The sequence below is a fragment of the Rhinoraja longicauda genome, chromosome 25 (assembly GCF_053455715.1).
Source record: "Rhinoraja longicauda isolate Sanriku21f chromosome 25, sRhiLon1.1, whole genome shotgun sequence".
NCBI lineage: Eukaryota > Metazoa > Chordata > Chondrichthyes > Rajiformes > Arhynchobatidae > Rhinoraja > Rhinoraja longicauda.
Genome location: NC_135977.1, coordinates 10192274 through 10218387, shown reverse-complemented (window position 1 = coordinate 10218387; position 26114 = coordinate 10192274). Strand labels below are relative to the sequence as shown.

Sequence of the window (26114 nt, the reverse complement as noted above, 5' to 3'; positions counted from 1 at the left end):
GTTAATGGGCTCTGGCTTGTGTGAAAATAATATATTGGTGTTGTGAAATCCAAAAATTGGGAACAGTTTTGTAGTTGATTGTTGTTACACAGTGAAACATGATCCATTGGTATGATACCAAAATGTTCCCATAAATTCATTGAGGGACAGTGAGCATTGCTGGAAACCCCAATTTTTATCCCCTTTCCTTATTCAGTATTGGTACTGGTTTATTATTGTCATGTGTAGCGAGATACAATGAAGCATTTTGTTGCATGCAATCCAGGCTGAACATGACATAGATGAGTATAATCAAGCCGCACACAAGCACATCAGGTAGGGCGGCAAAGTGACGCAGCTGGTAGAGCTGCTGCCTCACAGTTCCAGAGACCCAGGGTTCAATCCCAACCTTGGGCGCTGACTGTGGGGAGTTTGCAAGTTCTTCCTGTGACCGCGTGGATTTCCTCCGGGTGTCCGGTTTCCTCGTACATCACAAAGACGTGTGGGCTTGTGGGTTAAGTGGCCTCTGTAAATTGTCCCTCGTGTGTAGGAAGTGGATGTGAATGGGATAACATAGAACTAGTATGAATGGGTGATCGATTACCGGTGTGGGCTGAAGAGCCTGTTGTCATGCTGTATCTCTAAAGGGAAAGCAGTGCAAAGGGAAAAATAGAATATGATGAATGCAGAACATTACAGTGTTACAGTTTCTGAGAAATTGTAGATTTTGTAAAATTGCCAGGGCTGCAATGGTTATTAGTTATTGATTTATTGTTGCCATGTGTACTGAGATACTGTGAAAAGCTTTATTTGCAAGGTGTCGTACACAAAAAAACAGGTCGAGCAAAAAGAAAAATACTAGTGCAGAATATAGTGATACCGCTTTATAACATTACAGTTACAGAGAAAGTGCAAATATTTAAAAACAGCAAGGTCATTAGTGAGTTAGGTTGGAAGATCGGATCTACATGCTATGTTATTGGAGGACTATTCAGTAGTCTGATAACAGTGGGGAAGATGTTGTTCCTGAATCTGGTGGTATATGCTTTCAAGTTGTATCTTCTGCCTGACAAGAGAGGGGAGAATAGGGATGACCGGGCGAAGCTGGACCAGATGATATTGGTTGCTTTCAGAGGCACTGTGGAATCGCTGGTGGGTGGAGTGGGGAAGGCTTGTTTGTGTGAAGGACCCGGCCACATCCACAACTCTCCAATTTCTTGTGGTCTTTGGCAAAATAGTTGCCAAACCTAGTTGTGATACTTCTCGATGGGATGTGTCCATTGGTGCTTGTGCAGAAGTTGGTCAGATACATTGGAGACATGTGAACTCCTTTAATCTTCTGAGAAAGTAGAGGTGTTGATATGCTTTCGTGGAGCAGAATTTTTGGTCCCACAGTGTTTTTCCACTTTTCGTGTGGTGCTTCTACTCTTTAGCATGCATTCTAGATTCATTGTGTTAGCATCTTATTTTTAGTTATTGTTAATGCTGCATTTGCCAGGCTCCTGCACATTCTTTGTTGAACAAGAATTGATCCCCAGGCTTCATGGTAATAACGTAATGAATTAGATGTGGTTTATGAGATCACACATTGCAGTGAAATCTCTTACGATGGCCTGTTTTGAAGTCCTTTTTTCTGTCCTAAATCTATTGAATTTAACATGCGGATGATAACACACAACCAGATGGGGAGCAATCTGAAGAAGGGTCCTGACCATAACATCACCCATCCTTTTTCTCCAGAGATGCTGCTGCCTGACCTGCTGAAATACTCCAGCACTTTGTGTCTATCTTCAGTATCTATTATTGCTTCAATAGGTTCTGTCGTGTGGTGAGTTCCAGATGTATGGTTGTGGATAGATGCATCTGCAACAGGTAAATTAACAAGCGTCAAATATGTTTATCCCTCACATTGATGCAGCTGATGTAAGCCTACTTTGCCGGGTATGGTCTGTGGGATTTAGCCAGGTCCTTCAGAGAGGGTGCTTCAGAACATTTCTTAGCCAATTAATTGATTGTAGGTGAAAGTCAAGCTTTGTGATGTCAAAATAAATCGTTCTGGGGGTTTGTACTTTTTCCAATATATTTGGACTGATGGACTAATTCATGACTGATGTGTGTGTTTCAGATGAACACAGAGCAGCAGAAAAAAATCCAGGAATTGCAGGAAAAGCTTGCTAAGGTAAGATGTACGTGGTTAAATTATAGGAATGCCCAGAGTTAGGGGAGTGGAGTTGATTTCATGATAAAACAGCAGGGGTGGGATGAAAATATGTAATATGACACGAATAATTATTTTTATTTTGGATGGTGAAAATTCTATACCTCCATTGTCCGAGATAGTATGTAGAATGGAACTTGTCAAAGGGTTATGCAAGTGGTGATGCAGGGGCTGGCAGGCAAAAGGAAGAACCAAATAAGGAGGGAGAGACCGATACAATTATGTATTTTGTATGGCCAAATTGAGCCAGGTGGGGCTGATCCCGTTTGCATGCATTTGGCCCATATCCCTCGGAATATTTTGGATACCTATCATCATAATTGTATCGGTCTCTACCTTCTCTGGCAGTTTGTACCACATACTCACTATCTCCGAGTGGGGGAAAAAAAACTCAGATCCCTCAGAAGGTCCCTTTAAATCTTTCCCATGTTACCGTTAATTTATGCCCTCTAATTTCGATTCCCGTACCCTGGGAAAAAGGTTGTGACTGTCTCTCCTATCTATCCCCCTCATAATTCTATACACTTCTGTAAGGTCAGCCTCCTTCATGTCAGGGAATACAGCCATAGTCAGGATTGAACCTGGGGTCTCCGGTGCTGCAAGCGCTGTAAGGCAGCAACTCTACCACTGTGCCGCCCCACATTTTGAGCAATTTTGGGCATCACATCTGAGGAAGGATGTGCTGGCTCTGGAGAGGTTCCAGAGGAGGTTTACAAGAATGATCCCAGGACTGCGTAGGATAACCTATGATGAGTGTTTGTTGGCACTGGCTCAGTACTCGCTGGAGTTTAAAAGAATGAGGGGGGACCTCATTGTAACATACAGAATAGTGAAAGGCATGGATAGAGTGGATGTGGAGAGGATGTTTCCACGAGTGAGAGAGTCTAGGACTAGATGTCATGGCGTCAGAATTAAAGGACGTTATTTTAGGAAGGAGATGAGAAATTTCTCTTGTCAGAGGGTGGTGAATCTGTGGAATTCTTTGCCACAGAACACTGTGGAGGCCAAGACAGTGGATATTTTTAAAGCAGAGATAGATAGATTCTTAATTAGTGCATGTGTCATGGGGTTCCAGCATTTCCAAACTCTTCTTGTAACTTAAGCCCTCCAGTAACTGAAAGCACAAGTTGCACTTGTCTGATGTGGAACACTGGGGTTGTCGGAAATCTGAAGTGAAAGAGAATGCTGGAAACACCTAAAAGCTCAGGCACATTTTGTGGGGAGATAAAAAGTGAGTTAACGTTACAGGTTGATGACCTTCATCGGAACTGGTCATTGCCAACAGAAAATGCAATGGTTGGTTATTTGACATTGTTGAATTCAAAGCTGTCCTGATACGTATGATGTGCTGAGTCTGAAGGTGAGATTTTTCTCCTCAAGCTGACATTGGATGTTGTTCAAACAGTTAAAGGTTAGAGTGGGAGAGAGATAGAGATTTACAGTACAGGCAAACTGAAACTTGGTCATCCGTACAGACTCTTATTAATCTTTTACCATCACTTTGCCAATCTAAGCTGAAATGTAATTCTGTAAAATGTGGAGAAAGCCAGCCTTTCACCCACGTGCCAAAAGCGCCAGATTCAAATGATAAAGTTCAAATAAGCTGTTTGAAATTTCCATAAAGTTTCACTTCTGACCGTTTGGGTCTGAATTTATGGCCGATCCCAGCAACAAATCCCCGTTAAATGTGGATTTAACTTTTTAAATCCCCGTTAGATGTGGCCCTTGTGGCTAAAGGGATCAGGGGTATGGAGAGAAGGCAGGTACGGATACTGAGTTGGATGATCAGCCATGACCATATTGAATGGCGGTGCAGGCTCGAAGGGCCAAATGGCCTACTCCTGCACCTATTTTCTATGTTTCTATGTTAATTATAAAAGCAAATTTCAAGAAAATGTCTGACTTAAAGGGCGGCATGATGGCGCAGCGGTAGAGTTGCTGCCTTACAGTGCCAGAGACTCGGGTTCGATACTGACTACAGGTGCTATCTGTACTGAGTTTGTACATTCTCACCGTGACCTGCGTGGGTTTTCTCCGGGATCTCCGGTTTCCTCCCACACTCCAAAGACATATAGGTTTGTAGGCTAATTGGCTTGGTAAAATTGTAAATTGTTTCTAGTGTGTGTAGGATAATGTTAGTGTGCGGGGATCGCTGGTTGGCGCGGACTCGGTGGGCCGAAGGGCCTGTTTCTGCGCTGTATCTCTAATTAAACTAAACGAAACCCCAAAATAAATCTGAAGAATCTTGCGGTTGTATTTTTATTTTCCTGTGTTTGTTGCAGGCGGTGAAAGCCAGCTCTGAAGCCACAGATCTCTTGCAGAATGTCCGGCAGGCTAAAGAACGCGCGGAGCGAGACCTTGAGAAGCTACAGGGCCGCGAGAACTCCAGTGAAAGCTTCAGGAAGAAACTGGTGGAATCGGAGGTATGATGAAAATTCAGTTGGTGAACACAATTAACTATTCTCAATATCTCTTTCTCATTACACGATGCGTAATCTAGGATGACATGCTGCTTAATTGGTTCGTCGAGGATAATTACAGTAAATGGTAAAGCACTAAAGATGTTGATGAGCGGAAAGACTTGAGGTTCGAATTCATAATTCCACGAAAGTGGCAACACTGGTAGATGTGATGGTGAAGAAGATGTATCACACGCTTGCCTCAACATTGAGAGCAGAGAGTGTAAAAGTCAGGATGTTATGTGTCACCTTTACAAAACATTGTTTAGACCAGATTTTGAGCATTGTATGCATTTCTGCTTGCCGCACTGTAGGGATAATGTGCATATGCTGGAGAAAGTGCAAAGAAAATTCACCAGAATACTGTCTTGATAGGGGTACTTTCCAATGGGGAAAGATTACATAGGCTTGGTTTGTTTTTCCTGGAGTGAAGAAGGCTGAGAGGTGACCTGAGAGAGGTATATAAAATTATTAGGTGGCATGGATAGGGTAGAAAATCAGAATCTTGCTTTCATGGTAGAATATCAAAAACAGCAGGGCATAGATTTAAGGGGAGAGGAATGAGTTTTATGGGAGATCCAAGGGGTAATTCTCTTTTTACACTGACATCTCGAAACCTCTGCCGGAGACGGGGGAATTGTATATTGTCACTATGTTCAAGACATGTTTGGACAGGGACTTAAATAGGTAAAGCATGGAAGGATATGGACTAGTGTGAGCAAATATATTTAATGTAGATGGACATAAAGTCCATCAGTATGAGTATGGTGGGTTGACGAACCCATTTCTGTGCTGTACACCTCTAACATATCAGTGCAGAAAATCAACTCGCATATCATCCAGTGGTTCCTCCTTCACCGTATTATTGCTATTTGGTTCGTCCCACCTTAGCCAATCTATATGTGTAGATCAGGAGCAAATAGCTATGGAAGTGGCGAGTCTTGCATGATTTAAAGTGTCATAGCTTAGCCAATGGTATATTTTATAAATGACCCACTTTCCTCTGTGAATTGTATACCATTAAGAATATCTGCCATCCATGCTCACTAGCTCATCCTGATCTCCAGTGAGCACTTGCTTCCACAAACCAAATGCAATATTTGTACCTTCCACACTCTCTCACCCTGGCCGATACAAGCTACCACAGATGGACCATGCACAATTAGAACCCTTCCTACCCATTATCATTAACACCTCCCTTTGTAAATGCCTTTGTAAATGTCTTCCCTTCTCCAATCCCCATTTTCTTTCAAAAGATCTTGAAGCTGTTGTCTCCTGTGTTAATTCATAATTCTTACTATTTTTTAAATTCTTAACAAGCAGGCTTCTGACTTGGCATTGAAATAACGCAAGCCAAAATCATAAACGGCCAACCACCACATCACCAAATCTTTCATCACTGCAGTCTTTAATATGTTTACCACATTCTTTTCCTCCAGTATTTTTATTAACTAAATCTATGGAATTATCTTTTATCTGCTCTTCTTGTACCTAATTGATTTGATGTTGGGGTATGTGTTGGAAATGGCAAGGTATTATAATGGAATGTATAAATGCAATTTGTTGTTTCTTTCAATCCTTGCATTAGGTTGTTCTTATGAAAGGAAAATTAAGTGTCTTTATGTTAAAACTTATACCATCCATTATAATTTTCTTGTTAAGTGTACAGTTCTTCAGAAACATCGATGTGGGAAATCTTTTTGTTGTAAGCTGACAATAGCTACAAGTATATTATCTATTTAATCATAGAGAATTTGTTAAGGCATAGCAATACAATCAAACCACTTTACATGAGTGATGTGTGGGCACTTCCTTAATGGTTTTGAGGTGTTCGTAACATTTTGAAATATCCATGTTATTGTTGTTCTCTATCATATGTATTTAAACCAGTTTTGATACGAGCCAAAAAGGCTGGCAAGTGGCCACTTATCTCGGTAGATAAGGTACTAGGGTCTTAATACCCCAAATAATCATCACTCTAGAATCAGTATAAATTTCTGACGTGTTGATAATTAAAGGAACGTCGCAAGTCTCTGGAGAATCAAGTGAAGCGACTTGAGATGGTGGAGCGCAGAGAAAACAAGCTCAAGGAGGATCTGCAAACAAAATCTCAGCAGATACAGCAAATGGCTCAGAAAATACTGGTACGTATAATTAGTTTATGTTGTTAGATTTGGAACAATTGTCAAAATTGTTCTTTCTGCCGTTAGTCACAATAGCATTACAGGGCCACCCACCTCGTCTGTCCGGGCAGCCAGGTGACTTGATCTCTTCCTCGCGTGATATGGTAGTTTCACTTAGATGGCAAGACATATGACAGTGGTCTGGTATAATTCACTCCTATATCTCAAAGGCTTGAGGGGGTAGGGGGGTGTTATGCTGTTGGGGATAGTTTGAGAGGATGGGAGAGAGATATTGAATTGAAGTTAAAGAACTGATTTTACCACTGGTGGTTCACGCAATGCTACCTGAGCCTGGGATGCAGCTTAATGGTGTAGAATATGATGGATCTGTGCCAAGTGCAAAATGTTGGATTACGATTTTATTTTTCTGCTGTGGAAATCTAGTCTGTGTGCAACTAGGAAAAGTTTTTTTTAAAAACCCCAGAGAAACTCAGCAGGCCACGCAGCATCTGAGGAAGGAATGGACAGACAACATTTTGTGTCAAGACTTCTACAAGCTGAAGTAGGGGGGAGAAAGCGATGGGGGTGGGACAAAGTGCGGCGCGGTGGCGCAGCGGTAGAGTTGCTGCCTTACAGCGAATGCAGCGCCGGAGACTCAGTTTCGATCCTGACTGCGGGCGCCGTCTGTACGTAGTTTGTACGTTCTCCCCGTGACCTGCGTGGGTTTTCTCCGAGATCTTCGGTTTCCTCCCACACTCCAAAGACGTACAGGTTTGTAGGTTAATTGGCTGGGCAAATGTAAAAATTGTCCCTAGTGGGTGTAGGATAGTGTTAATGTGCGGGGATCGCTTGGCGGCGCGGGCCCGGTGGGTCGAAGGGCCTGTTTCTGCGCTGTATCTCTAAATCTTAAAAAAATCTAACGCCTGGCAAGTGATACAGACGTGGGGGTGGGGGGAAGTAAGAGGCAAAGACTAGAAGTGAAACAGGGACAAAAGGACTTCAGATAAGGAACAAAGAAGAATGAAATATAAAGACCGAGCAAGGGATATGGGAGAAAGAAGAAAGGCAAATGGGGCTCAGGGATGGGAGATGAACGTACGAAGGAGAGGAAAAGAGCAAGGTGGCTGGGTTGGAGGGAGATGGTCGGAGAGATTAATGAACTGGGTGGGGAGGGGCAGGGGAAAGAGAGAAGGGTATGGGACATTACTTGAAATTGGAGAATTCAATGTTCATACCCTTGTGTTCATACCCTTGTGTTACTCAAGCGGAATGTGGGGATGCTGGATGGAAATGAGAGAGGAAGCGTTGGGACAGTTGTTACATCTTCTGCGGTTGCAGGGGAGGTGCCTGGAGAGGGGTTGTACAGGGTGGGAAGGATGGCAAGGAGGCAGTGGTCTAGACAGAAAGAGGTGACGACGGGAAGATGTTGCTTGTGGTGGGATTACATTGAAGAGGCGTAAATGTTGGAGAAAGGTGTGTTGGATGTGGAGGCTGGTGAGATGTGAAGGTTTGTTCCATCTGGGGAGCGGGGGAGCTAGAGCAGAACTGTAGGACGTAGGAGATACAGATGAGGGCTTGATCTACAACAGCATGTTTAGAAAGAGGAAATCTCAGATGTACGTGAGTGGAAAGCCTTGTTTTTGGAGCAGATGTGGCTGAGATGGAGACATTGAACATCCTTGCAAGAGGCAGGGTGGCAGGAGGTGTAAGTCAAGGTAGTGGGAATCAGTGGGTTTTGCTAGACTTCCGTTGATAGTTTCTGATAGAGACCGAGATCGAGAAAGGGGAGAGAGGTGTCAGACATAGTCCGTGAATTTGAGGACAGGGTGGAAGTTGGTAGTGAAGATTATGAAACCAACAAGTTCTACATGGTTACATTTAGAAGAAGTTAAACTAGGGAGTTTTGTTATAAAGTTAATTAATATTCTGAACTACTTTTGCAACTTGGTTTCTCGCGTTAACTTGAGGCATACTCTGCCTAACAATGGAGTTAGTTCATGCTCTAAATATCAGACACATTCCTAAATGATGAAGTGTAAAAAGGAATGAGTGGGGGAAAAAAATGACAGGTGTCCACCTTGAAACATGTAAAAGACCTAGATCTCCTAAATGTATTTTATTGACTCCAGTGTTACCATTGTGAAAAGCCACATACTGTTCTTTAATCTAATTTGGGGGTCCCATTGTGATTAAATTCAGCAATTTAATTTTGTTGTCCTCTACTGAGCAGATAAAGTTGGCTCACACTGGGTTTGGTTGATCAACTTGAAGCTATAATCTGTCTGAGGGGATGAGAGAGCGTTATCTGGGGAGCCTTCACTGATTAGTTTAGATGTTAATGCAGAATCCAAACAGATTTCTGGGTAAGATTTGATGGTTGATGTTTTGTTTGCACTGGCTAATCGCTGCGTTTTAGTTCCACAAAGATTCTGAAAAAGACGTAACTGATATGAGAGTGTTTGTTGCATCTCCATCATAGGAGACAGACTAGTCTGACATCTACTATAAACCCACTGACTCGCACAGCTATCTGGACTACACTTCTTCCCACCCGGTCTCCTGCAAAAAGTCTATCCCCTACTCCCAATTCCTCCGTCTACGCCGCATCTGCGCCCGGGATGAGGTGTTTCACACTAGGACATCAGAGATGTCCTCATTCTTCAGGAAACGGAACTTCCCCTCTTCCATTATAGATGGGGCACTCACTAGGGCCTCTTCTATATCCCGCAGCTCCGCTCTTACTCCCCCTCCACCCATTCGTAACAAGGACAGAATCCCCCTCGTTCTCACCTTCCACCCCATCAGCCAGCGTATCCAACAAATCATCCTCCAACATTTCCGTCACCTCCAACGGGACTCCACTACTGGCCATATCTTCCCATTCCCTCACCTTTCTGCAGAGACCGTTCCCTCCGTAACTCCCTGGTCCACTCGTCCCTTCCTATCCAAACCACCCCATCCCCGGGCACGTTCCCCTGCAACCGCAGGAGATGCAACACCTGTCCCTTTACCTTCACACTCAACTCCATCCAAGGACCCAAACAGTCTTTCCAGGTGAGACAGAGGTTCACCTGCACCTTCTCCAACCTCATCTATTGTATCCGCTGCTCTAGATGTCAACTTCTTTACATCATCGAAACCAAACGCAGGCTCAGCGATCGTTTCGCTCAACACCTTCGCTCAGTCCGCCTTAACCAACCTGATCTCCGGGTGGTTGAGCACTTCAACTCCCCCTCCCACTCCCAGTCTGACCTTTCTGTCATGGGCCTCCTCCAGTGCCATAGTGAGGCCCACCAGAATTTTGAGGAACCGCACCTCATATTTCGCTTGGACAGCTTGCAGCCCAGCAGTTTGAACATTGACTTCTCCAACTTTAGATAGTTCCTCTGTCCCTCTCTTCCCCTCCCCCTTCCCAGTTCTCTCTCTATCTTCCTGTCTCCACCTATATCCTTCCTTTGTCCTGACATCAGTCTGAAGAAGGGTCTCGACCCGAAACGTCATCCATTCCTTCTCTCCTGAGATGCTACCTGACCTGCTGAGTTACTCCAGCATTTTGTGAATAACTGATATAAGATGTGAGCTAATGAACAAATATATTAATTATTATGCCATTACAATTATTCTAATTTATTTTCCAAACCAGGAGTTGGAAGAAAGTTGGTGTGAGGCCCAAGCAACAGCACAACGCATGGAAACCAACCTTCGGCAGAAAGAACAACTCTACGAGGACAAAATGAAGGTAAACATCTGTTACTCCAGCTTTTTGTGTCTATATTCGGTGTAAACCAGCATCTGCAGTTCCTGAATGCAGGTCTGAAGTAGGGTCTCGATCCAAAACGTCACCTATTCCTTTTCTCCAGAGATGCTGCCTGACCCGCTGAGTTTCTCCGGCTTTTTGTGTCTATCTGCAGTCCTTCCAAAGCAATAAATAAGGGAGGTTGGATTTTCAAATAATATCAGGCTGATGTGGCCATCGGACTTGCTGGGAACATTTTAGTGCACGAGAAGTAATTATTCCATAATTTCTCCTAGTCATCCTTAATAATAATAATAATAATGCATTTTATTTTTATAGCGCTTTTCATATACTCAAAGACGCTTTACAGAGATTTTGAGAACATAGGGAAATGAATAAATAGATAAATAAGTAAATAAATAAATGAACAGAGAAAGGAGACAGAAGGTGAGGTGACCTTCAGTGGTTGAAGGCAGTACTGAACAGGTGAGACTTCAGCGATGTTTTGAATGTGGTGAGTGTGGAGGAGTCTCTAACGGTTTGGGGTAGTGAGTTCCATAGGGTGGGAGCAGCGATGGAGAAAGCCCTGTCCCCCCAGGATCTGAGTTTGGTCCGGATGTGGGGGGATAGGAGATTGGCAGCGGCAGAGCGGAGGGTGCAGGTGGGAGTGTGCCTGTGGAGGAGGTCGGTCAGGTAGGATGGGGCCAGGTTATGGAGGGCTTTGTAGGTTATGAGGAGGATTTTGTACTGGATTCTCTGGGGGATGGGGAGCCAGTGGAGTTTATAAAGGACGGGGGTGATATAAGATCCTTAGCATCTTTCATCTGACTTTCAGTCAATATACTAGTCTTAAATGTAGAGTATGCACATGAGTTGAAAATGACCATCAATATGTTTGTTTATTAGTCACAATGAAGAATCAAATGGGTGTAAAGAAAAGAGGGACAAAGGAATTTCTTGAATAATAGACATTAGGCTTTAGACTTTGGAGATACAGCGTGGAAACAGGCCCTTCGGCCCACTGAGTCATCACTGACCAGCAATCACCCCGTACCCTAACACTATCCCACACATTAGTGACAATTTACAATTTTACCAAAGCCAATTAACATACAGACGTGCATCTTTGGAGTGTGGGAGGAAACCGGAGCACCCGGAGAAAATCCATGTGGTCACAGGGAGAACGTGCAGACTCCTTACAGACAGCATCCGCAGTCAGGATCGAACCTGGGTCTCTACCGCTCTACCGCCACGCCACTGTGTGCCGCCCTTTTGCCAACATATATAAACGTTTCACCCCAAGTCCTGTTTTCCCCAAGTATTATTTTCAGAAGGCGACTCACCTTTTATTCTTCTTTGATTTGTTCTCTCTCAGGTTATGGAGGCACAATTGAAGATGGGCGTTGCAACGAAGGAATCACTGGAAGATTGTCGTCTCAAGCATGAAGAAGATTTACGTAAAAAGTCCAAATTGATCAATGATCAGAAAGCGGTATGTGAAAAACTATCTTAAGCAGGGCACAGTAGGACCGAAATACGTAGCTCTGATTTAAAAAAAAAAATCAAAATTGGTTTTATCAGTGACCCTTATGTTATGGTCATTCATACCATATGAATTCGCCCTCAAGAAAATTCATAAATCATGATTCAAAAATTTGAGATACAGATTAAAATTTGCACTCGGAATTTATGAGAAAAAAATGTTAATTGGCACAATTTTATTTTCAACTTGTATTTTTTGATGCAGGTGCAGAAAATGCAGCTTCTCATTATGGAATGCAGCAATATAAAATGTTTTGTAGTGACGTAGTGGAGGAGTCATCAATATTATAAAAATTCAGTTTCAACATAAAGTTTCCAGCATTTATTATGGCAAAAGACTTAGAATCCTATTAAAAGGCTGCTTGTATCAAATGATTTTTTGGCTGGAACCCTGCTCTGATTTGTTTTTTGCCGATCCTTCTTTTAATCTGATTTAATTAACTTCTTATTTCAGACGATAAATGCCATGGATTCCAAAATCAAATCTCTGGAGCAGAGAATAGCAGAACTCTCTGAAACAAACAAACTTGCAGCAAACAGCAGCATTTTTACTCAACGAAGCATGTGAGTGCTGGACCCCATTACATGCATGGATCTAGAGTTGATTAGATTACTTCACGTATTTAACTTCCTGGGACATTGTTCTTAGTTTTTTTTAGTTTTAGAGATACAGTGCGGGAAACAGGCCCTTCAGCCCATCGAGTCCGCGCCGAACAGCGATCCCCGCACATTAACACAATCCTACACACGAGGGACAATTTTTACATTTACCAAGCCAATTTACCTACATACCTGTACGTCTTTGGAGTGTGGGAGGAAACCGAAGATCTCGGAGAAAACCCACGCAGGTCACGGAGAGAACATACAAACTCCGTGCAGATGTTGGGATCGAACCCGGGTCTCCGGCGCTGCTAGCGCTGTAAGGCAGCAACTCTATCGCTGTGCCACCGTGCCACTTTATATATGTTGTTTCCTAAAACTATCCTTAGGATAACTTATAATTCAGATGTATGGTTAAACCTACCAAGAAAATTGGAGAATGATGATCAAATTAATTATGATATGTTGTTAAAAATGGGCAGAGGTAGATAAAGAAATAAGAGGGTTATTTGTAGGTGGGAGGGACTAGTACCACATATCTCTCACCAGATGAATTCAAGTCTGGTCTAAATCAAGGTGATTTGGCAAGAACCTTGCATGAAATGAATTTGATGTGCGCTCAACACAATTTTTAAAAATAATTGAAGCAGCTAATGTTTGTATCTCTAATGTTTTTTTTAAATGGACAGGATCATTGCACGTGTTTGGCCATTCTGACGACCTTCTGCATGCTGGTCCCAGAAGTGGATTTGCAATCACTTATTACAATCGCTCCACTCTTTTAAACCTCTACTCCAAACAGCAGTATTTCTATCTGTACACAGTGGATGGCTCGATTGTAATGAAGTATAATCTTTCTGCTGATGGGTTAGCATGCAACAAAAAGCTTTGAATGACCTTGGTACACATGACAATGAACTAAATTAAGAACTCACAGGAAGTAATGTAATGATATGCTGATTTTAATTAACACCGGTAGTGGGCCTAATAAAAAAATGGACAAAATTGCAAAAAGTACTGTTAAAAGCACAGAACTCCCATGCTGCAAGATAATTGCATTTTTGAGATTTTACTTGCTTTCAAACAGTAAATGGTTACTGCCTGACGACAACAACCCGTTTAAAATTCACAACTTTGCAGTAATCATTATGTGACAAGTGATGAAAATAAGAATAGTATTAGACTGTTGCATTTTATCAACTTTGCTAAAACTGTAACTAAGTTAGAACACTGGGTTACGTGGGCGATAACTCACAATGCTGGGAGGAGCTGTGGATGACTATGAATTTATAATAGATTTAGACATTCTGAGACTTGATTATGCTTCCCGCTTGACATCCCTCTTCACTGACTATCTTTTCTGAAATCTTTTCATGGCATCCAATCTCATTGCCACGAACCACTAAAGCTTTTACCTCCTTCCCATAATAGAAGGCAGGAATTCACTGATAAACCAATATTTTCTGTCGGTAAAAAAAACTGCAGTTGCTGGATTAAATCAAAGGTAGACACAAAATGCTGGAGTAACTCAGCGGGTCAGGCAGCATCTCAGGAGAGAAGGAATGGGTGACGTTTTGGGTCGAGACCCTTCAGGGTCCCCACCCGAAACGTCACCCATTCCTTCTCTCCTGAGATGCTGCCTGACCCGCTGAGTTACTCCAGCATTTTGTGTCTACAACCAATATTTTCTGTTTGTTCTTGCCCATGGATCGTACTTCCTTCTATCTCAACTACTTTCTTCCTCGCTTGTCTTGCCACCTAACTTTCACAACAAACCAGTGTTTTCTTAAATGTTAAAAGTTTTCAGTTCCTTGTCCGAGCCATTCCTATTTCACTATTGACATCCAATGCATGTACACCTTCATTCTCACCAAGATGATAGGAGATATATAATATAAGAAAATAACTGCAGATGCTGGTACAAATCGAAGGTATTTATTCACAAAATGCTGGAGTAACTCAGCAGGTCAGGCAGCATCTCGGGAGAGAAGGAATGGGCGACGTTTCGGGTCGAGACCCTTCTTCAGACTGATGATGATAGGAGAAATCACACTTTTACCTTGAACATCCAAACTAATCCTTGTACACCTCCACCCTCCTGGTTGAATTTTCCCAATGAAACATCTTTTGCCTTGACTCCTTGCACTTCATCCAAATTTTAAAAATATTGTCATTGATCCTCATGGGAATTGATGAACCAAAGGCTCTGAGGCCCACCTCCAACCCTTTGCTTCCTCAATTTCTCTACCTCCATTTCAGTGGATAAACTAGTATCTGATATTCACCATGTACACATTTTCTCCCATCCTACTTCCTGTTGGATTTTCATTCTATTCTCCCGGTTTCTCTATCTCCATCATGTCTGTTCTGACAATGTTACCTTCCATATCAGTACTTCTGATGTACTTTTCTCCAAATGAGGATCCATCAAGACCATAGCTGATAGGATCCTTAATGCCTGTTCCATTCCCCGTACTTCTGTCACTCTTTCTCCCTCCAATAGTCAATAGTCAATTTATTTGTCACAAACACATAAATGTGCAGTGAAATGAAAAATTACCCGCAGTTCAACAATAAGACCAATAAGAATAATCAATAAAAATGCAATAACACATACAATCATAAACCAACACCAAACAAAAGAAACATCCATCACAGTGAGTCTCCTCCAGTCCCCTCCTCACTGTGTTGGAAGGCCAGAATATATTTTTCTCTTCCCTGCCGTCTTCTCCCGCGGTCAGGCTGTTGGAGTTGCCACGTCGGGGCGGTCGGGGCTCCCGACATTGAAGAGCAACTGTTAAGTTCCTGTGACAGAGTCCTTCTACCCCACCAGCCTCATCATTTAATAATTCATGCTCTTCCCTTTCTTGCACCCAGTGAACACATCTTTACCTCACTCCAGCTTACGGAACGGGCCATTTCCTCTGCAACATTCTGGTACATTGCTCAATCACCGTAACATTCTACCTTTCCCTGCACCTGTGCATGCAACTGCAGGAAATGTAATACTGTTTTTTTAAAAAAAATCCTTCTCCCTTCCCAGTTTAGGTTTCCAAACTTGCTTTGCACCTAAAATAGTGATTTTCATATACTTTTTAAAATGTAGTAGACTGTACTTGCAGCTCACTGAGTGATCTGCTCCATACTGGGGAAAGCAAATGCAGAGTGGGGGATCACTATGTGAAATATCTTTATTCAATCTGTTACGGCATGACCCTATTCTTCTGGTTGCCTGTTAATTTTCCTCCCACTCCCATTCTCGATCAGATCTCTGTCTTATCTCCTACACTATTCCAGTGAAGTTCAACCCACGTATTCTCCGAGGCATTATTCCAGGATTAATAATGAGTTCAACAGTTTCGGAACAGTTTCATTAAAGGTCTCCGGTGTTTCTACTTGCAGTTACTTTAGATCCAGTTTTTGTTTCTTGCCATTTGCCTTGCACTATCATCCCTTTACCCAGTGGCAATATGTCTTTTTTTTTTCTTTCTCCCCTTCCCTCTTTGGCATCTCATTTTCAGATTAGATGAAAGACCTTCAATGCAAAACATTAAATATATTTCTCTCTCTAGAGATATCGCCTGCAGACTACTTGTGGCATGTCTCAGTAAGGGAATACTTTTTAATGAAAGTTGGTACCATGACTGAAAAGAAGGGCAGCAACGAGTAGAGTGGCACAATTGCAGAAGTGTTTTGAGGAACGAGTTTAAAGATTGGGAGTGAAGCAGCTAAAGATTGTTCCAATAGTGACAGGATGGTGTTGTGTAATTTTGAATATGTTGAGTCGATGGACAGCCACTGTAGCCTGATGAGGAAAGTTTGAAGGATGAACTGAGTTCATGCGCTCCAGCATACCTGGCGTCTTGAGCTGGTTAGTTAATGGACAGTGAAGGATGGGAAATTTTGTTATGAGTGGTGCAGTTTGGAGATGATAGAGATGAATTTTAGTCCCTACATCCCCCAACCTGCCAAACATGCAATTTGCCAACATATAATACAGCAGAAGTTTCTATTTATCCTTTAACTTTACAATAGGAGAACATGGAATAAACTACTGTCAAAAGTAAGTCCACAAAATAATTAAACAAAATGAAGGTTGGTTAATTCGTAAGATTCAAGATTCAAGATAGCTTTATTTGTCATCCAATATTGGACGAAATTCAGTCACCCACAGTCCAACAATAAAAGCATTAAATAGGCACTAAAATTACACAACCCCAAAAACCCCAAAAACACAGTCCAACAATAAAAACATTAAATAGGCATTAAAATTACACAACCCCAAAAACAAACAAAAAAAGAAACATCCATCAAAGAAACATCCATCACAGTGAGTCTCCTCCAGTCCTCTCCTCACTGCGATGGAAGGCCACAATGTCTTTCCCTTCTCCTGCCGTCTTCTCCCGCAGTCAGGTTGTTGTGGTTGCAGGCCGCGCCGGACGGTCCGCAGCGGGCAGAGCCTAAGGCGAGTCTAAATAAGTCTAAATATCTAAATAAGCGAGTCTTTTGACTAGTGCTCTCTTGGGCATCCACTGCCACTTGGCCTGACCAGTAGCCTTATGCAGCATTGCGTACAGCCATAAATGTAATATCTAAATTTCATGGCAGGAAGGCACAGGAAGAGATGATTGCGGAACTCAGGCAGCAGAAGTTCTACTTGGAGACACAGGCGGGGAAGCTGGATGCTCACAACCAAAAACTGGAGGAACAAATGGATAAAATCAACCAGGATGAACAGAGCAGCAAAAACAGGCTACTGGAGCTGGAGACTAAATTCAGGGAGGTGAGAACATTAAAATGATGGAAGCAAATTGTAAAACGTGTACATTCTGTCTGAACATCCATATGCCCAACTGGTGTTGCTTCTGTTATTCCCCCCAGGGTCTTTGCCCTGCTCCATGTCAATGGTATCACTGAAAACATAGCATCAAGTCTTTGTGACTGCAAAAGAAGCTAAATTTTGTCCAATCCATCAACTCTTGCACATTCTCTGCTGACTCTAAATTGTTAAACTGCTTGCCAAATGTATAATTTTCGAGAACAATACTCTTGCAACTAAATTTTGAGAATTTAAGGTAAGGGAAAGATTTAATAGGAACCTGAGGGGCACCTTTTTCCACACAGTGGGTGGTGGGTATATGGTATGTTCCGCCAGAGGAGATAGTTGATATGGGTACTATAACAACACTAAAAAAACATGTGGACAGGTATATGGATAGGAAATGGGCCAAACGTGGACAGGAGGGACTAATTTAGATGGGGCATCTTGGTCAGCATGAGCAAGCTGGGCTGAAGGGGCTGTTTTCGTGCTGTATGACTGACTCTAATACTGAAATGACTGTCAAATTAAAATACTCAAAAGTTTTAGTCCTTCTGAATATTGTATTCTCCTCAGGCCTTGCAATTCTCCAAGAGGATTTTTCCAATTTTGATTTACTGATTTTTGGCTGCTTCATCCTTGGCAGAAGTTGCTCTGACCCATTAGCTTTGGAATTCTCTACCCCTCTTCAGAATATTCCTGAGAAGACAGTTTTATTGAAGAATGCATTAACAATTCCTCATGTGGCTCAGTGTGAAGTTCCTTTGATAAATCTGCAGTGAGGCATTCTAGTGTTAAAAGCATTGCATGAATACAATTTGAGGTCGTTAATAACATTGAATAACGAGTCTGAATTGTTTAGTCACAGTGATAGTGATTTTGGAAACTGACACTATGCTCATGCAAAACCATTAATTTCTATAAGCCTTAACCAGTTCAAAGAAAAGGTGTATGAAATGGAAAATTTAAAACAATTTACCGTCTGGTAATGACATAAATAAACTCAATCAACTTGCTTGACCTTGCAGTACAAATATAGTAGGTTTGAAATCAGTGCCGCAAAATGTGCTTGACGGAAGATTTTCTTTTTGTGCATTCTGTAGGCCAGCCTGGAGCATGAGCAACAAAGAATGGAGTTGAAGAAACAGGGGAATGAGTTGCAGCTGGTTCTGCAAGAGAAGGAGGCTCAGATTAGAAGCCTGCAAGGTACAAAAACTGCCCTGGAAAACCAACTACAAATGGCCAAGGCGGAGTTGGAGGAGACCACAGCCGAGGCAGAGGAAGAGATTCAGTCCTTGAGGGTCAGTAACACCATCTCGCCTAGTCTAAGTGGAGTTGGTATGCTTAGTTTTAGAAGTCATTTTGGAATATGCTTTTTGGGCTCTCCAAGAGCTATGTAGTGGGCGGAAAAGTATACTTTGTCATCGTTTGTGAAGTAACCAAGGAAACAATGTCTGAGCAATTTATTTACAGACTGATGGGGGCACGATGTGATATGAAGTGCATATTAATAAGAAATGTCTTTAGAACTACACAATAATGGAAATTATCACCTGCATTTGAGGGAGATTTTGACTAAATTGCTACATTGTCCAAAAAATAACTAGAAAACACTGCACTTTTGCATGAAAGAGTCATCCTTTTTTGTACCTCTATTTTATGCTTTTATCATTATGTGAATATTGCCTACAGATGCGTATCTCAATTATGTAGTCGCTGGAGTGCAGCAACATTTGAGCAGATTGGAGGAAAGGCTAAAGTATCTGCCTCCATCCAGTGAATTTAATGCGTAAACATATGGAACCGTATAGACTTTTAAATGTTTAAGTTGCTTTGCTTTAACATGTGTACATTATGTCCTTGTTATTCATGGACTTGCTATCCATATCTCATGAAGTCAGCCATCTATTGCTGTGTGTGTGGGCTGGAAGCACTGGTTTTGACAAGCTGAAACTTGCCTAGTTGTTGTTATTCACAATGGTCAACTGCTCCAGAGATAAACGTGTATCATTGCAACCTTCATGTCATTCTCAATAGCCTGAGAGGTATCCACGATTTTCTGTTCACTGCGGGAGGTCCATCATTTTGTAAATCTATTCAAAAACATTATCCACAGAATCTGCTTGGTTTTATCTTGTTGGTTTTTTTCACTTTCTCTCTCTTTCTTCAGGCTCACCGCGATGAAATTCACAACAAGTTTGAAACCCTTCGGGAAAGTTGCACAGTATGTACTGAGGTCATGAAACAATTATCTTTGAAAGCATTTAAATTACAAACTATTAATGTTATTTCGCTGAATTATTGGATCAATCTTGAAAGGTATAGATAGAGAAGGGTTCCGACCCAAAACGTCACATCTTCCTTTTCTCCAAAGATGCTGCCTGACCTGCTGAGTTACTCCAGCATTTTGTGTCTATCTTCGGTATCAACCAGCATCTGCAATTCCTTCCTACAAATCCTAAAGGCTGACTATACCAGAGAATGGAATAGATAAAGAATTAGTCTGTTCAACTATATGCTTTCATAAAGTTTTATTTTTTTATAGTTTAATCCCTCCATTTCTCTTAACAGTTCTAGTGCACTCAAGCATATTTTACAGGTGCAGTTCTTGTTTTAGGATGTCACCCTACAGGTCAGATTTAGACCAGACTAGATTCAGACCTGGGTCTTGGATGTGCAGCGTCAAGAATAGTTTTGAAGGGATATTAATACAGAGAAAAAGGAATATTGAGGTGTTCTCGTAAATTGGGGAAGTGCAGAATTTTCCATTTCAGCAGAGAGAATAGAAGAAATTAATCTTCAGGAAGGTGGGCAAGTAAGTGTATCGCTCTCAAAAGAACTTGAGTGTCTTTGAACTCAGAATACAGAAAGTTACCTTCCAGACTTCAGCACATTCCCAGTGGATGCCCTGCCCCACTGGCAGAACAGGCACATTCCCAGTGGATGCTCTGTCCCACTGGCAGAACAGGCACATTCCCTGTGGATGCCCTGCGCCACTGGCAGAACAGGCACATTCCCAGTGGATGCCCTGTCCCACTGGCAGAACAGGCACATTCCCAGTGGATGCTCTGTCCCACAGGCAGAATAGGCCCACCAAAAGTAGTGGTGATATACGGCTGGGAGAAATTAGCTGTGGTAGTCCTCAACGTTGAATTCAGACTCTTGGAAGTTACATAGCATCAGGTCAAATGTGTGCAAGGAAACCTTCACCTGGTTACCACTTCAGTTGATAAATTGAAGTAGCTTTAGGGTAACACTGTGATCAGCTAGGGTGCAGATTGTGATCTGGAGGGAGGGTCGGGGGCTTCACAAAAGGTGGCTACGTAACACCACCTCTGACTGAGTGGGCCATGGCTGAACCAACAAGGGGGGATAAAAGTTTATCTCATCTTCACCCTACTGCCTAATGTAGTCACATTATTCCATGAAAGTACAGGCGAAAGTCATTACCTGGCACAACTTTGGATACCAGCTTGTCTTGGGCTGAATGTTTCTTTCAAAATGGTTGTAACTTAATTTAGAATGAGAAAAGTAGGTAGAAGTGCAAAAACAAATAACTTTATTATCAATAAATTTTAACACTGAGATTGCCAAGTAATCACTGGAGTCTATATCCAGCTTCAAAGTCAGACATACGGTATCTGTCTCCTCGTCTATGGCGTGCAGTAGATCCTCACACAGAAGTTGAATACCATCATTGGCAGATTATGGTCCAAATAATTTTAATTGTTCAGTCTGGATGATCAGACTATGGCTTTGCCAATTTTTGCATTTGTGGTGGACTTTTACATTTCAGCTAATATAAATTGGTCTTTGAATATTTTTTTGAAAGAAGAACAATTTCAAAGACTCTGCTTCCACTGTTCTTTGAGGAAGAGAGTTCCAAAGACTCACAACCCTCTGAGAGAAATAAAATTACCTCATCTTTGTATTAAATGAATGACCCCTTACTTTTACTCATTCAAATCGTTGATATAAATAATAATAATAATAATGCATTTTATTTATATAGCGCTTTTCATATACTCAAAGACGCTTTACAGAGATTTAGAGAACATAGGGAAATGAATAAATAGATAAATAAGTAAATAAGTAAACGAACAGAGAAAGGAGACAGAAGGTGAGGTGACCTTCAGTGGTTGAAGGCAGTACTGAACAGGTGAGACTTCAGCGATGTTTTGAATGTGGTGAGTGTGGAGGAGTCTCTAACGGTTTGGGGTAGTGAGTTCCATAGGGTGGGAGCAGCGATGGAGAAAGCCCTGTCCCCCCAGGATCTGAGTTTGGTCCGGATGTGGGGGGATAGGAGATTGGCAGCAGCAGAACGGAGGGTGCAGGTGGGAGTGTGCCTGTGGAGGAGGTCGGTCAGGTAGGATGGGGCCAGGTTATGGACGGCTTTGTAGGTCATGAGGAGGATTTTGTACTGGATTCTCTGGGGGATGGGGAGCCAGTGGAGTTTGTAAAGGACGGGGGTGATATGGTCACGGATCGGGGTGTGGGTGAGTAGACGGGCAGCGGAGTTTTGAATGTATTGAAGTTTACTGATGATTTTTGAGGGTGCGCCATAGAGGAGGCTGTTGCAGTAGTCCAGACGGGAGGTGATGAAGGCGTGGATGAGGGTTTCTGCAGCTGTGGAGGAGAGGGATGGACGGAGACGGGCAATGTTTTTGAGGTGGAAGAAGGCTGTCTTTGTGATGTGTTTGATGTGTTTGTCGAAGGAGAGGGTTTGATCAAAGATGATTCCAAGATTCCGGATGTGAGGGGAGGTGGATACTGGGAGACCATCAATGTTGAGGATGAAGATTTTGGGTGGATTTGGTGAGCGATTTTGGACCAATGATGATGATTTCAGATTTGTTGCAATTGAGTTTGAGGAAATTTGATTGACGCCAAGATTTTATTTCAGTGATGCAGTTTGTCAGTGTAGAGTGTGTGGTGGGGGAGATTGACTTGGTGGAGATGAGGAGCTGGATATCATCGGCGAAGCAGTGGAAGTTGAGACCATGACGGCGGATTAATTGACCAAGGGGGAACAGGTAGAGGATGAAGAGGAGGGGGCCAAGGACTGAGCCTTGGGGGACACCTTGGGGGAGGGGAGCGGTGGGGGATTTACAGTTGTTAATGGAGATGAACTGGGACAAACAACAATGGGCCCAGCACCGCTCATAGTTCATGGTCATGCAGACTGAGAATGGGTCATCTGCCCGCTGCATCTGTGCAACCCTCAAGCACCCATCTACGCAAGTCCTGTTTGTTTCTGTTGTAACCCAATCTTCCCTCTATTCTCCTGCCATCCATTTACACCAGGGGTAACCTACAGCATATAATCAGGGGTACTGACCAGTGTTTCTGTGGCCATGAGTGAGACTCCAGAATGTGTGTTGCTTCTCTGCTGCCATTGTCAAGGATGTCTCTGAATGGCATAGGGCATTCTGAGAGGGGAGGGTGAGCAGCCAGTGGTCATGGACCATATTGGTACCGATGACACAGGTAGGAAGAGAGATGAGGTTGTGCAGAGAGAATTTGAGGTATTAGGTGGTAGATTAAGAACAGCATCTCCAAAGTTGTAAGAAGATATACTTGTGGGTTCATACACTTAGGCAATGTGGGTAGAGCTAAAAAATATGAAAGATTCAATCACTCTGATAGAATTATACCATAGGCCTGCCAATAGCCAGCAGTGCTGGGTCCATTGTTATTTGTCATTTACATCAACGATTTACAAAGCATGTTAGTAATTTTGCAGATAGTATCGTAGACGGTGAAAATTATTATCAAGAATTACGGTGGTACCTCGATCATCTGGGCAAGTGGGCCGAAGAATGGTAAATGGAACTTAATTCATATAGGTGTCACATGTTGCATTTAGGGAAGTCATAGTTTAGTTTAGAGATGCAGTGCGGAAACGGGCCCACCAGGTCCGCGCCGACGAGCGATCCCCGCATATTAAAACTATCCTACACACACTGAAGACAATTTTTACATTTACCAAGCCATTTAACCTACATACCTGTACGTCTTTGGAGTGTGGGAGAAAACCGAAGATCTCGGAGTAAACCCACGCAGGTCACGGGGAGGACGTATAAACTCCGTACAGACGGCGCCCGTAGTCAGGATCGAACCCTGATCTCCGGCGCTGCATTCACTGTAAGGCAGCAACTCTAATGCAGCGCCACCGTGCCACCCTATCAGGGTAGAACCTTCACAGTGAACAATAGGGCTCTGGGGAGTGTTGTTGAGCAGAAGGATCTTGAAGTACAGGTAGTGTAAGAAAATAACTGCAGATGCTGGTACAAATCGAAGGTATTTATTCACAAAATGCTGGAGTAACTCAGCGGGTCAGGCAGCATCTCAGGAGAGAAGGAATGGGTGACGTTTCAAGTCGAGACCCTTTTTCAGACTGAAGTTGGGATGTTATGTTACAGTTGGCAAGACATTAGTGAGGGCGCACTAGGGCTATTGTGTTCAATCTTGATTACCCTACTTTAGGAAAAATGTCATTCAGCCGGAAACATGGATAGGAAAGGTTTGGAAGGATGTCGGGCAAATTGGACCAGCTTGGATGGGACATTTTGGTCAGTAAGGATGACTTGAGCCTTAAAACCTTTTTCCTTGCTGAATCACTCTAAGAGCATGAGAGTTAACACTGGTGTCTTTACAATTTTTATATCCCCCTCCAACCCCACAACATCACAAGAAAGCTGTATCAGCTATGGAGGCTTTGTGTATTCAAGCTACGTCTTGCATTTCTTATGACGGCTGTGGTAATATTCTCCAGATTGTGTCTGGCCACTTGGTCTACTTGTTTGGTACTATAATTTCTGTACCCTCATACCATCATGGCTTTATTGCTGTATGTGCAGATGTAAAACATCCTTCTGCATTGGTTAAGAACTTGCATTTTAATAAAATGCAGTTTAGCAGCTGAAATATATATACTGTGCGTTTGAATATACATCGTGTCAGTTCCCACTAATATTGAGCATTTTCATGGAGATGGAAAGCATTATCTGATCCAATTTCATAATGTATGTGCTGAGGCACTGGGAGCGTTTGTTTAGGTATTGTATGCAACAAACAACAGATTTGGATTTTGTGTTCTCATTGCCTTTGCACAGGTTATCTCTGACCTGGAGGACCAGTTAAACCAGCTGAGTCAGGAAAATGCAGAGATGAACAGCCAAAACTATTTCCTGACTAAGCAGGTTGAAGAGTTGTCTTGCATCGGAGATGAACGAGCCCATCTTCGCCAGGAAATGGGGAGAATGCGCCAGGAGCTATCTGACCAAGAGCTGCTGCTTAGTAACCAAAAACAGGTTAGTACAACCCTGTCAGTGAACAGTTGGCTTCAAACTGCTCTTCAAATCATCTAATGTTCACATTATCCACCAAAGTTTTATTTTAAGTTTATACATATATTTTTGAAATGTGGTCTGGTAATATATTTCAATCTGATTTGGGCGGACCTAGAGTTCTTCTGCACGAATATTTAGGAGCTCTTGGCAATGATGCAGAGCAACTGGAGATATTTATGAAGTTGAACAATTAATGAATTCTACAGTAACTAATTTATTTAGTCAGAGGGTGGTGAATCTGTGGAATCCATTGCCACAGACTGCTGTGAAGATCAAGTCATTGGGTATTTTTAAGGCGGAGATTGACAGATACCTGACTGGTAAGGGTATCAAGGGTTATTGGAAGAAGGCAGGAGAATGGGGTTGAGAGGGGAAGATAGATCAGCTTTCTATTCGATAGATTGAATGGCGAAGTGGACTCAATGGGCCGAATGGCCTACCTCTGCTCCTAAGACTTATGAATTCCATGCCAAGATTGATATCTGATTTTCTTCAGTGTTGTATTAATTCTCACTGAAGTGTGCGAATTGGAAGTAGTGAAACATTTTAATGGCTGATATCCTGAAATACTTGAGTGTTGAAAAATGTTACACTCTGCGTATCCTTTACTGGAGCCTGTACTTGTAGTCTCATTTGAACAGGATGCTTAACCTTTTCTTTTGTAACTCATTCCTATTTCAGACAATAGAGACATTAAAGACAACTTGTTCAATGCTGGAAGAGCAGGTAATGGACCTGGAGACGCTGAATGATGAACTCCTAGAGAAAGAACGCCAATGGGAAAACTGGAGATCAGAATTTGAAGAAGAGAAAGCGCAGCATGAGCGGCGAGTTCAAGAAATGAAGAGGTTGCTGGATATAGAAAAGCAGAACAGGTACTGAACTGCAGGATAAAGTGTTGACTGATAGTGCAGGGTGCTGAATAACTAAGTTCTAAAGTGGTAAGTGAACCAAGGAACCAGTACTATGTTTATATCAATCAATACAATAGATTCTGTGAAAATCATTGGCCATCAGAATCAGTTAAGTGAAATTCATGTCACAGAATATTATTCACGGGATGACGCCATCGATCAGAAAGCCATCTATCCTGACAAGTGGAAGAATACTGTTTTGTCCAGTCATACAATGCAGAGCAAATCAGCAAAGTGATAGCAAGGTGAACGCCACTTACTTGCTCACCATACTCAATTTGAGTTCCACTTGGTTCCAGGCAGCATTGTGTCCTTCGGCCAAACATAGGAAAAGAAGAAATGTGTTCTACCGGAGAGAGTGAAAGATGAAGA

The 26114-nt window shown here is 42.4% G+C and overlaps 1 protein-coding gene across 14 annotated transcripts in view; it reads left to right on the top strand.

Annotated features, from left to right (window-relative positions):
* Nucleotides 1-26114, top strand: part of LOC144605650 (citron Rho-interacting kinase-like) — a 140183-nt gene that overhangs the window by 65753 nt on the left and 48316 nt on the right. For 12 of the 14 annotated variants that reach the window (XM_078421110.1, XM_078421108.1, XM_078421106.1 and 9 more), the window contains 11 exons: nucleotides 2105-2158; nucleotides 4480-4620; nucleotides 6675-6800; nucleotides 10423-10518; nucleotides 11891-12007; nucleotides 12512-12621; nucleotides 17266-17440; nucleotides 18580-18777; nucleotides 19647-19712; nucleotides 24592-24789; nucleotides 25510-25703. In XM_078421110.1, the coding sequence (XP_078277236.1) occupies nucleotides 2105-2158; nucleotides 4480-4620; nucleotides 6675-6800; nucleotides 10423-10518; nucleotides 11891-12007; nucleotides 12512-12621; nucleotides 17266-17440; nucleotides 18580-18777; nucleotides 19647-19712; nucleotides 24592-24789; nucleotides 25510-25703 (1475 nt within the window). The remainder of the gene's footprint in view (nucleotides 1-2104; nucleotides 2159-4479; nucleotides 4621-6674; nucleotides 6801-10422; nucleotides 10519-11890; nucleotides 12008-12511; nucleotides 12622-17265; nucleotides 17441-18579; nucleotides 18778-19646; nucleotides 19713-24591; nucleotides 24790-25509; nucleotides 25704-26114) is intronic. The other 2 variants (XM_078421109.1, XM_078421102.1) reach the window with 1 other exon arrangement.